The sequence below is a fragment of the Amaranthus tricolor genome, chromosome 14 (genome assembly GCF_026212465.1).
Source record: "Amaranthus tricolor cultivar Red isolate AtriRed21 chromosome 14, ASM2621246v1, whole genome shotgun sequence".
NCBI classification, from domain to species: domain Eukaryota; kingdom Viridiplantae; phylum Streptophyta; class Magnoliopsida; order Caryophyllales; family Amaranthaceae; genus Amaranthus; species Amaranthus tricolor.
This window is the reverse complement of record NC_080060.1, coordinates 13,740,455-13,752,322: the sequence shown is the minus strand read 5'-3', so window position 1 is coordinate 13,752,322 and position 11,868 is coordinate 13,740,455. Positions and strand designations below refer to the sequence as shown.

Below are 11,868 nucleotides of genomic sequence, written 5' to 3'. Positions count from 1 at the left end.
GAGTGATGTGTTCTTGTAGTTGGGCAGTGAGAAGGGTTGCGAATTCTTAAAGGTCTTGATGAGTGATAGGATCCGAGTTAGAATTCGGATTACCAATTGGAGGATTAGAATGGTGGGCATGGCCAGAGCTATTTGCTTTAGACGGGTGAGGTCCCGACTGATGGGTACGAGCCTAGGTGTTTCTTTTTGGAGGCATGGCTTTCAGTTTGAGTTCAGAGTGAGTATTACTCGTCCCCACAGACGGCGCCAAACTGTTTTGGGAGAAACTTAGTTGCAATTTGTGTTAAGAGGGGGAAGGGTAATTTATGTTATAACTCCGAGTAGAAATGTCCACGTGTCTAAATATAGGGTATCCCAATCTGATTATTTGAAGTGGGATATGATTGAAGATGGTCGAATGTGGTTGAAGATCTTCGAATGAACCTACAAAACGAACAAAGGTTACTAACCCGGGGGTGACACCCGGGAAAACCCCTCCGATGCTTAAGTTAGAGCGGGGTTGAATATGAAATATGATAATAGAATTACTTAGAGAGAATATGGGAGCCAAAAAAAACTTACTTTATTAGGACATTTGTGAGTATTTATAGTCATTTGTTCCTATTTATCCTTATATCAGAATTACCATTTTGCCCCTTCTTTAAACACAACATATTATACCATGATTAAGGACATTAAGTCACACTAATCACCACAATCTCAACCTTGACTTAAGTCCACAAGTCATCATCTCAAACATGCCAATCATCATCATAAAAAACGTAAACAATCCAAAGACATCATCGTGAGCTAGGTTAATGTGTAAATCACATACACGATTCTCGTTGAGGAAATCACATCTTCCTTCTATATGCAAATCACATGCATCTCGTTAAGACTCCACCTTAACCCCTACACTAACATCACATGTTAAATGGAGTAAGCCTAACCAAGTCTACACATAGACTAAACTTCGTACATGGCAAAGGTTTAGTCATCATATCCGTCGGGTTGTCTTCCGTTGCAATTTTCTTCAAGATCACCCTTCCTGTTTCAATCTCATCAGGGATGAAGTTATACTTGACATCGATATGCTTAGTTCTCTGATAAAACGTATTTTGATTTCTTGCAAAATGTATTGCACTTTGGCTGTCACAATGCACACATATCGAACTTAGCCGTGGACACAACTCCACTATGAGACCCTTCAACGACTTTGCCTCCTTAAATAATTCCACTGCTGCAATAATTCCACTTCCGTAGTCAATAAAGCCGCAACCTCTTGTAGAGAAGACATGAAACTAATTGCTGTACCACCAAAGTGAATACCATACCCGAAGTTGACTTTCTACTATCAAGGTCACACGCAAAATCAGAATCACAATAACCAACCCGGTGTCGTCAATGCCAAACATAAGGCATAAATCCGATGTACACTTCATGTATCTACGAAGCCACTTTACTGCATCCAAATGTTGTTTTCCCGATTTTCCCATGTATCTACTAATCATGCTAACCGCTTGTGCTATATCCGGTCGGCTACATACCCTAGCATACATAATACTCCCAATGGCATTTGTGTATGGAATGCCCCTCATGTCTTCTTCCTCTTGCTTGGCCCGAGGGCACAAGTCCTTTGAGAGCTTGAACTGAGAACCTAGAGGAGTAGAAAAATACTTGGCGTCGCCCATCGCAAATCTCTTCAACACCTTCTCAATGTATCTTGTTTGATTTAGATACAAATAAGCCTTGCTTCTATCCCTCACTATCTCCATCCCTAAGATCTTCTTTGCATCTCGCAAATCTTTCATGTCAAACTCTTTTAACAATTGACTCTTTAGCTCCTCCACCTCAAGCATATTCTTGCAAGCAACCAACATGTCATCGACATATAACACTAGGTAGATTAAGGGCCCCGCATTCGTACTCCTCATGTAAACACTACTATCATATGAGCTACATGCAAAATTATGTGCTATCATGAAAGCATTAAACTTCCTATACCATTGCCTTAGAGATTGCTTCAAGCCATACAATGACTTCTCCAACCTACACACATGATTTTCCTTTCCGATCACCTCAAATCCTTTTGGTTGTAGCATATAAATTTCCTCGTCTAAATCACCGTGGAGAAAAGTCGTCTTAACATCCAATTGATGTAATTCCAAGTCCTCCATCGCCACCAAAGCTAGTAGGGCTCTAATCGAAGAATGTTTACCACGGGAGAGAACACCTCATGGAAATCAATGCCTTCGACTTAAGAATAACCTTTTGCAACTACTCTCGCTTTGTAGATAGCACCAATTTCACTTACAACCCACAATCCTCTTATTCTTGGGTGCTTCACAATAGACTAAGTACCATTCTTCTCAAGAAACTCCATATCTTGCTTCATGGCTCCAAACCACTCACTTGCATCTATCAAACTCATTGCTTCCTTGAAAGAACCCAGATCATCACCACCTTCTACCTCACTTGCAACCGTGAGAGCATAGGCCACGTAATCACACTCCTCAGTGTACCTCCTTGTTGATTTAATTTGCCTCTTTGACCGATGTACATTGTGAGATGTTGATTCCATCGGTTAATACGTATCATTCTCAACCCTTGTTGCTTCCTCATCCATAGGTGACTCCACCTCCTCACAAGCATCATGTGTTGTACCTACATTGTTAGTAACAACAATATCCAAAGAACAAGCAAATATAGATGACTCATCAAACTTGACATCCCTAGAAGTTATTATCCTTCTAGTTTTGCCACACCAAACTCTATAGCCCTTGACGCCCAAACCATAGCCAAAAAATATGCATTTTCTAGCTCTAAGTTCAAGTTTCCCCTCATTAACATGTATGTATGCATTACATCCAAAAATTTTCAGATTTGAGTAATCAATAGGAGAAGAATACCATACCTCTTAGGGACACTTAAAGTCAAGAGCGGTGTGTGGAGAACGATTGATCAAGTAGCATACCGTCGAAACCGCCTCAGCCCAAAACTCTTTTCTAAGCTTTGCTTGACTCAACATGCATCTTGCCCTCTCTAACAATGTCTTGTTCATCCTCTTTGGCCACCCCGTTTTGTTTAGGCCTACCTACACATGTGCGATGCCTTGTGATACCCTCTTTAGCGCAAAACTTGAGAAACTCTTTCTTAACGAACTCAAGCCCATTTTCAATCCTCAATGTCTTGATTCCACGCTCCATCTTCTTCTCTATCATTGTCTTCCAATCAATAAAGACACCCATCACCTCATCTTTAGTCTTTATAAAGAAACACAAAACTTTCCTTGAATAGTCATCAATGAACGTAAGAAGATAACTACAACCACCTAAGGACACCTTTCTTGATGGACCCCAAAGATCCGAATGAATGTAATCAAGAATCCTCTTAGTGTTATGGACAGCGAGTTTGAAGCTCACCTGTTTATGCTTCCCATAAACGCAATCTTCACAAAATTGCAATGCTCCGAGCTTCTTCCCACCAAAGACTCCCTTCTTACTCAACACGTTCATCCCTTGCTAACTCAAGTGCCTAAGTCTCGTGTGCCAAAGTTTAGTTTCTTGTTCACTCATAGTGGAAGAAGAAACATGTCCCAAACGGGTAACCAAGGACCCTTGTAGAACATACAATGGACCCACCATGCTACCCTTCGTCAAAATCAACGAACCCTTTGTAATTTTCATCACTCCACCTTCACAAGTGCACCTACAACCAAGAATGTCTAATGTACCCAAGGAAATGAGATTCTTTTTCAAACCAGGAACATGCCTAACTCCATCAAGGACTCTAATCACCCTATCATGCAACTTCATGGCTATACTCCCAATACCCACAATCTTGCATGTGTCATCATTACCCAAAGTAACACTTCCACCATCTACCTTCTCATAGGTAGTGAAGAAATCCTTGTGGGGAGTCATGTGAAAAGAGCATCCTTAGTCAAGAATCCACTCTCTATCTCCTTTGTACTAGTGCGTCACAACCAAAGCACCACCATCGTCACTATCATTGACGTAACTCGCATCACCGGATGTAGTATCCTTAGAATCCTTCTCCCTTTGCATTCTCTTGCACTTCCAACAATCTTTCTTGATATGCCCCTTTAACTTATAAAAGTGGCATGTCTTAGCCTTATTTGAGGCCCTAGATTTAAACCTACCCTTGCTCCTACCTCCAATACTACTATCATTCATCCTACCCCTTACAAATAACCCATCATTGGTACCATTATGTTTTTAGGTTAATTGTTTCTCAATTAAATTTCTTTGCACCAATGCATTCTTCACATCATCACTACTAAGGACATCCCTTCCATATAGCACTGTCTCCCTAAAATTCTTGTAAGAGGAGGGTAAAGAACAAAGTAAGAATATGGCCAAATCCTCATCATCCACCACAACATCAATGTTGTGTAAATCCATGACTATGGTACTAAACTCATCCAAATGACTCTTAAGAGAACCACCCTCTTCAAGACTAAGGTCATATAATCTACTCTTCTACAACAACCTATTGGTGATACTCTTGGCCATATACAATGACTTAAGTTTGTCCCAAATGCCGTTTGTAGTAGATTCCTTCACAACTTCCCTAAGCACTTCATTGGAGAGACACAATTGAATTGCACTCAATGCCTTTGAGTAAATTTCCTCCCATTTATCCATATTCTTCCTTGTGGCATCTTATCTACACCATCTAAAGCTTTTTGCACTCCATGTTGCACCAATATGGCCTTCATCTTCACTTGCCATAAACCAAAGTTTTGATTCCTATCAAACTTTTCAATATCCAACTTCATGGATGCCATTTCTTGTGCAAGATCAATCAAGAAATCTAAAAAACAACCTCTAAGATCCCTTGCTGTGATACCAATAGAACTAATTACGCACTATATGCCCAAGGATCAAAGGCTTGATCCCAAGAACACTTTTCACATAAACATCCAAAACACAATTTGAATATGTGCAACCTAAGAAGAACAATTAATAAGAAAATAAGAACACAATCAAAAGCACAGCAAGATTTAAATGATTCACCCCTGTTATGAAAGGTGTGACTTGAGTGCACATTTGATGGGTGCATTCATGTGGTGACTCTTGGGATGGAATCCCATAAGTATGTCATGGATGGGTGTATTAAGTTGAGTCTTGATGATTGTGATTTATGATGGTGATTAAAAGTATGGATTAATGAGGTAATGAAGTATGAGTTATTCATGGGAGTTTAATGAAGAAGTGTAAAGGTTTAATTCAAGATGCTCTACAATGCAAAGTCGAGCAAAACTGTCAGAATTTCACTGAAGTGCCGCTCGACCAGCTCGCTCGATCAAGCGAGCTTCGGAATGGGCCGAGCGAGCAGACAAAATGTAACCAGAAACTTCCTGTAGCTCGCTCGACCAGGTCGCTCGACCGAGCGAGCCTCTGCTTTGGTCGAGCGATGTCTCTGATACTCCTAGGATGCTGTTTTTGACTCTTCAAGTTCTTGGGGATATTTCATTATCATTTATTCATAGTTTTAATGTACTTAATGTTACTTAGTGAGATCTCTTCTATAAATAGAGAGCTCTCATTCACACATCAAGAATAATCCACAAAATGCACCCCAAGCCAAACACTAGCCTATATCTCTTCTTTATTGTAATTCTCCATATTTGAGAGTTCTTTGAACTCCTTTGATAATATAAGAGATACTACACACCGGAGGACGTAGCCTAAATTGGGTGAACCTCGTTAAATTTTTGTGTCGTTTTATTGCATTACTTTCTCCTACAAACATCGATATCATTGATAGCTTAATTTTTTTGTCACAAAACCTCATACATTCGATCTTGGCAATATTGGAGTTTGAAACACATTGTTCGAACTCTAATATATCATCGTTTTCAACCCCTAATTGGGCTACGTCCACTGTCCTAGCCTAGATGTCTTATTGCTTCTTTAACAAGTTCTCCAATAGAGATGTACACTTGATGATGATTATAATTGAGGAAGAAGAGAAAAGAGAATAGAGAGAATTACGTAGAAAGAAAATGAGGAAAAATGAAAGCAATCAATGAAATCTATGTGTTTAGCCCTATTTATAATGCATGGGGCCTAAACACTTACAAGAGATCCTAAGACCAATCAAGAACCGAAACAAAACAACAAGCATTTTGATCCAGCACCAGCCGCCGAGTCTGCTTTCCCTTGGCCAAGGGAAAAGCCGACTCGGTATTTGCTTCTGCCTCAAATCATCATTTGTTCCTTTAACCCTTACATCCTTATATCTGAATTATCATTTTGCCCCTTCTTTAAACACAACATATTATACCATGATTAAAGACATTAAGTCACACTAATCACCACACTTTAGTTCTACCAAAATTTGACTCAGTTCATTCTCTTCTTGGGGATGAAAGCCTTCTTGAGAAGCAATTTTAGCTGTTTTGGAGAGATTGTAATACAAATATCTGATTTTTGAGCTTTCGCTATGAAAGCAAAACTTTGCTTGATTTTTGAGCTTTCGCTATGAAAGCATAACTTTGCTTGGACCATAGATTATAGAATGAGATTTTCAGCTAGTCTCTTGATAGGCCGTCTCTTTGAGAAATACATCTTAAACCCAACCTATTAAAGATTGATGTATACTACCGTATTCAATACTTACTTCCATTATCCTTAATGCCTACTTACCGTATCCTTAATATACTTTTAATATCTTAAATGTCTACTTACATCATTTTTAATGTCTACTTACAATATTTAAAAAAATATATGATGAGCCAGCCTATTAGATACTCTCTCTTCACAAGAATTTGTGTGAGATTTTAGAGTAACCAAAAAATATATAATGAGCCAGCCTATTAGATACTCTCTCTGCACAAGAATTTGTGTGAGATTTTAAAGTAACCAAAAAACTAATGCATTAAAAGAAAAATTAGCCAAAAATAGAAAATATTTTTAACTTGCAATTCTAATATTTATTTTATAAAAATTAGACGCATTAAAAGAAAACGAAACTTATTGTATTCAAGCGGTTTTTAATTGCAATTCTAATATTTGTTAAAACCGCTTACAATGTCAATAATTCCTAAAAAGAAAAAACGCTATTAGCAATTTTAGACACCCGTTAAATTTAATAATTAATCATCTAATCCTACGTTAAACCTATTGAGAATAATAAAAATTTAGATTCCTTAAAGAAAGAAAGAAAATCTCGTCAAATAAGCGTTCAATAAAGAATGAAATATAGAATCTTAAGGTTAAGTGAGATTGAAACTTGGAATGGCGTAGAAACCGCTCCAAAGTCAACCAATCAAGCAAACCCTAAATATATTTTTGAATTCAGGTCAGCAGCACAACATTCAAATAGAATGATGCGAAACAAGCATCCAGAACCCAAACATAGGTGAACATAAGAAGCACAACATTCATTTTCTAATGTCAGAAAAAACAACGAAATGGTATATTTTAGTGCAAGTTAAGGCATGCTTGCTGCAGTGTTTCGCCACATATCTATAGGCGCGCACCCAACTTTCAGACTAAAAGACTTGTATACTAAAATAATAACGAGATTTGGACCAAGCACATTTAATCTCTTCTCTTCCTCTTCTTCTCTTTATTTTCCATTGAATTCTTAAGCTGCAAAAGAGACAAAACCCTGTTAGCTCTGCGCGGCCAAACCTTTTCCATTGCTTGCTTCCTCTGGTTTTTATTAGTCGCTACAAATAGTAATATTTTGTGAAGAGGAAATGTCACTATCTGTAGCAACTAATACAAATCAGAGAAATTATTTTTGATTTTATTTGTGGGGGTGAGTGTGAGCAGGTAGGATGCTAAACATACCATGATGATTAGAATCCTGACAAATACAGCAACAAAGTCGGTGAAGAGAGTCAAAGCGTGTTTCACATAGTCCAGGTCTCCAAAGTGAGCCTTCTCAATAATCTCCTGAGTGTCAAAGACTATGTACCCAAGAAAAACCAAGAGGCCAAAATACAACTGCAACATCAATACATTAAAGATTTGTCAATACATCCCTTTAAACAGAAAGAACACTAGAAAGAATTCAATCATCCAGATCAGCTGTTAAAGCCAATATGACTATAGCTTCCACCAACGGAAACCATTCAACTGACAACATTGTTCAAGTGTTGTGATATGCATATCTCCTAGCCCTTAGGGCTACACTAACTCTTAAGCATAGATATATTACCCAAAATAGTACTCCCTCCTATCCAAGCTAGTAGTCTAATTTAGTTTTTCACACTTGCCGAAGCAACATTTTACCCCTTAATATCTTTAATTGTTCTTAATTGCAAAATTATAAAAAGTTGATTTTAATAATACTTACATTGAACCAAATCAAACCAGATCAAACACGAATACATTTTAACTTATAGATTAAAAATAAAATACAAATTAAGGGTTACAAGTGAATATTAAACAAAAACTAAATCGGACTACTAGCTTGAATAGAAGGGGCATTAATTTTGGAATTTACGACCAAATTACACATCAATCGATGTTATCGACATTCGATTTTTTTATTTAAGGTTCTCATCCATAAAACTCATGTCTTAGGTTTTGGGACTTGGAACTATGAATAACATGTTTCCTAATTTAATCATAATATCTTCTAGTTTATTCATCTATTAAACTAACTACTTTATCCATATTATTGTACTACAAGTTGCTGTTGAATTAGACCTGTCTAAAAGTAAAGCATACCTCAAACTTAAAAAGAGATGCACTGCCTCCAAAAATATTGGAGGCGAACTGCAGCCAGAAGAGGATTGATACACCAGATGAAAGCAAAGCCCCCAAATATAGAAACTCCCTTCGCCTTGCAAACACGGCAACTGCAGAAAAGCAGCCAAATGCAATCGCACAACCAACAAAGCCAGTAACCAAAATGCTGCATCGCAAAGCATAGAAGCAAATCTATAAATGAAAAATTGATGCCCAACATAAACAAGGAAGAAAAGGTCTATATATTGGAAACATTTTAATCTAAAATTTGTACTCAACAATTTTCAAGAACATCCAAGTGGCTGCAAGAAAACAAACCCCCATCCTCTAACATGAAATGAGGTGTTCCCTAGCATCTCATACTACACCTGATATCAGCAGTTCCATTCTGAGATTGTAAACAGTATTATAATCAACGGTTTAAATGTATCAAATGCAAAAGGGAGTACGAGTTGGGAACAATTTCTGCCCTAGAGTTAGAAACAATGTTCTGCCCCTGATAAATACCAGAGAATTTGCCATTTCAGAACTCTCCTACGAAAACATAATAACCTACACTCCCATCATAAGATAACTTAACATGAGAGAATAGAATAGAAGCAAAATCCTAAGCCCCCAGACTGCGAAACAAAGTTAACTTGCATTTGATACTGTACACAAGAAACATGGCAGAATCCACAGAACTTGTTTAATAATTCCAATTATTTGCCATTTGTTATGTCAATGATCATGGATGAAACAGGCAAATTTTTTTAACTTTAAACACCAGAATGCATTAACCAACAGGAAAGGGAAATGACATCAAAGACGATTATATCAAGCCATGAACGTACCTCATTACATTTACATTTATATTAGAACTGTCAACATAAACAACACTAAATTCGGAGACTGTTTCAATAACAACCGAAGATAAGCCATTTCAATGATGTAACAATCTCAAAAACTCATTCAAAGAATCGGTCATCAAAATAATTCATATACACTCACATACAACAAAATAACTCATATACACTCTCTCGTATGATTAGGTTAAGTTTAATTCAAGGAATAGAATTGAGCCATCCAAATAAATACCTATAATCAATCTGAATAGCCAAGTCAACCAAAGGACCAATCGATGCTCCTTCAAAAACAGCGGCAGCCATCAACAGCCTACACCTTTTTGTCTGTTCAGCACATTAAGCAAACCACATCACAAGACCGCAATTAAAAAGTACATTGCGTAACACAAGATTAAACACAACTTAAATTACCTCCTCATATGGAGGGGAAGAAAGCAGCCAGACCATACAACCCAAACAAGCAAGAGTTGTCAAGAGACCTCCAATGTTCCAAAGGATATGCAGATAAGTTCCAACTACCGATGCGACCAAAGCACAGCATAACGTAAAGTATACCTGAAATTAAAGGTTCAAAACATCAATACCTGATTCATCAACCAAGAGCAGAACATACAATTATGAAATAATGGAAGAATAAATCCTCTTAACAGAACAAAGAAAACGAATCATATAGAAGAAGAATATAAATGACTGAATCAAAACAATTAATTTTCAACACAAATAAGCTCAAAGAAACAGAATTTTACAGATAATTCATTCAAAATCGTAAATGCTTTCCCAAAAGGTACACACAAAACAATTAGAGGGAAACTAATTTTTTATCCAATAACAATCAAAACCCTAAATTAGACATGGTTACGACACTACAAAATTCTCAAACCCTAAACTTTCGAATTCAACGTTTCAACAAAATAATGCGAAGTTACCCCCACAAATCGTCAAAAACTATAAGAACACAGAAAACGAGTAACCCAAATTCGTCAATTACACTAAATCTATCATCCTTTCATCAAATCAAATTCAGATAAAATTAAACAAAAAGAACAGAAGATGAACCTGTTTAAGATGAGATTTGACGGCTAAGCTTTCAAATTCGACAGCACACAATTTGTTTTTCAAAAAAAAAAAAAGAAAAAAAAACCCAGAAATCATTAAATACTACGAACGCCTAATAATCATGACTGAAATTCTTAAATTACACTCAATCTAACAACGTTACATCAAATACAGACAAAATTAGACAAAAATGACAAAACAAAAAATCAACCTGTTTAAGATGAGATTGAACGGTGGGAGAAATTTCACCCAAGTTCTTAAAAGTATCAAAATTCCAAGAAGTTCCATAACCAGATTGCGATTGGAAATACGACGAGTATGACTCCATTACTTCTCTTTCTTCCCTTCGAAATTCAAGATTTTCAGTGTCCTAGAGAATAAAACTTTCCGTGGGCAGATGATTAGATAAATTTACAATTATTGATCAACCTTTTTATGGGAGAGTAAATGGTATTCTTTATATAGGGTTTTGTTAGAGTTAGTTTTCTGGAAATTTCTGTTTCTTTATTTATTGACCATCGCCGCGATGTATAATTAGACTTTTCCGGATAATTCTAAAATCTAAACGGAAATTTTCCAGAAATACATGGAAAAATATTAAGTCAACATAAATTTATCATTTTATATAATATTAATTTACTTCGTCCATAAGGTTTTCCGGAACGACATGGCATAACCAATTGAATTTTGCCAAGCAAGCATCATAAGCAATTCTTGACAATGAGATTCTTCATCCACAAATTTGAGACAAGAGAAACGGTCTCAATTAGGGTCGGCAAATGCTGACCCGACCTGCTAACCTGATCTGAAACCGACCCGAAATTAACGGGTTTGGGTTTAGATTTTTGACCCAATTAATTAAATGAGTCAACCCGACCTGATCTGTTTATTAAATGGGTTAGGTTCAGGTTGAATATTTAAACCCGAAAAAAACTTGTTTAACCCATTTATTAAATGGGTCAATCAAGTCAGGTCGATCCATATTTAACCCATTTAATAACCCATCGAAAATTTTAAATAAATTAATAAACTCATAAATCATAAAGATGATGACTAGAAATTTATTAACCCAAATAAACTAATAAAGTCATAAGAGATAAGACTTATATTCTCATAAGCTGATACAGACATTTGTGCGCCTCCTCATATTCTCATATTCTCATAAACCCTAAAAATTTGTGCGCCTCCTCAGCTCTTCTGTGACTGTTCCCCATCTCCTTCCTTTTCTATTCTCTGTTCCTCAGCGCCTACACCTT

At 36.8% G+C, this 11,868-nt stretch overlaps 1 protein-coding gene across 2 annotated transcripts; it reads right to left on the bottom strand.

Annotated features, from left to right (window-relative positions):
• Positions 1 to 7,207: 7,207 nt before the first annotated feature.
• Positions 7,208 to 11,214, bottom strand: LOC130799865 (bax inhibitor 1-like). Of its 2 annotated transcripts, none has more exons than XM_057663136.1 (6): positions 10,824 to 11,214; positions 9,968 to 10,111; positions 9,789 to 9,880; positions 8,691 to 8,877; positions 7,806 to 7,961; positions 7,208 to 7,601 (listed from the first exon to the last, which is right to left on the bottom strand). In XM_057663136.1, exons 1-6 carry the CDS (start codon positions 10,938 to 10,940, stop codon positions 7,551 to 7,553), a joined length of 747 nt encoding a protein of 248 aa, XP_057519119.1. In that variant the 5' UTR covers positions 10,941 to 11,214; the 3' UTR covers positions 7,208 to 7,550. The 2 variants fall into 2 exon arrangements, with proteins under 2 accessions (XP_057519119.1, XP_057519120.1); XM_057663137.1 differs by lacking the exon at positions 10,824 to 11,214 and adding an exon at positions 10,613 to 10,766.
• Between the last annotated feature and the right edge of the window lie 654 nt (positions 11,215 to 11,868).

What these genes read in the sequence shown, in the direction of transcription:
- LOC130799865 (XM_057663136.1), bottom strand. Translation starts at nt 10,940, where the DNA reads ATGGAGTCATACTCGTCGTATTTCCAATCGCAATCTGGTTATGGAACT. An exon ending in GCTATTCAGATTGATTATAG is followed by an intron (nt 8,878 to 9,788) that starts GTATTTATTTGG and finishes TTTGCGATGCAG; the next exon opens with CATTTTGGTTACTGGCTTTG. An exon ending in TCAGGATTCTAATCATCATG is followed by an intron (nt 7,602 to 7,805) that starts GTATGTTTAGCA and finishes TCTCTTTTGCAG; the next exon opens with CTTAAGAATTCAATGGAAAA.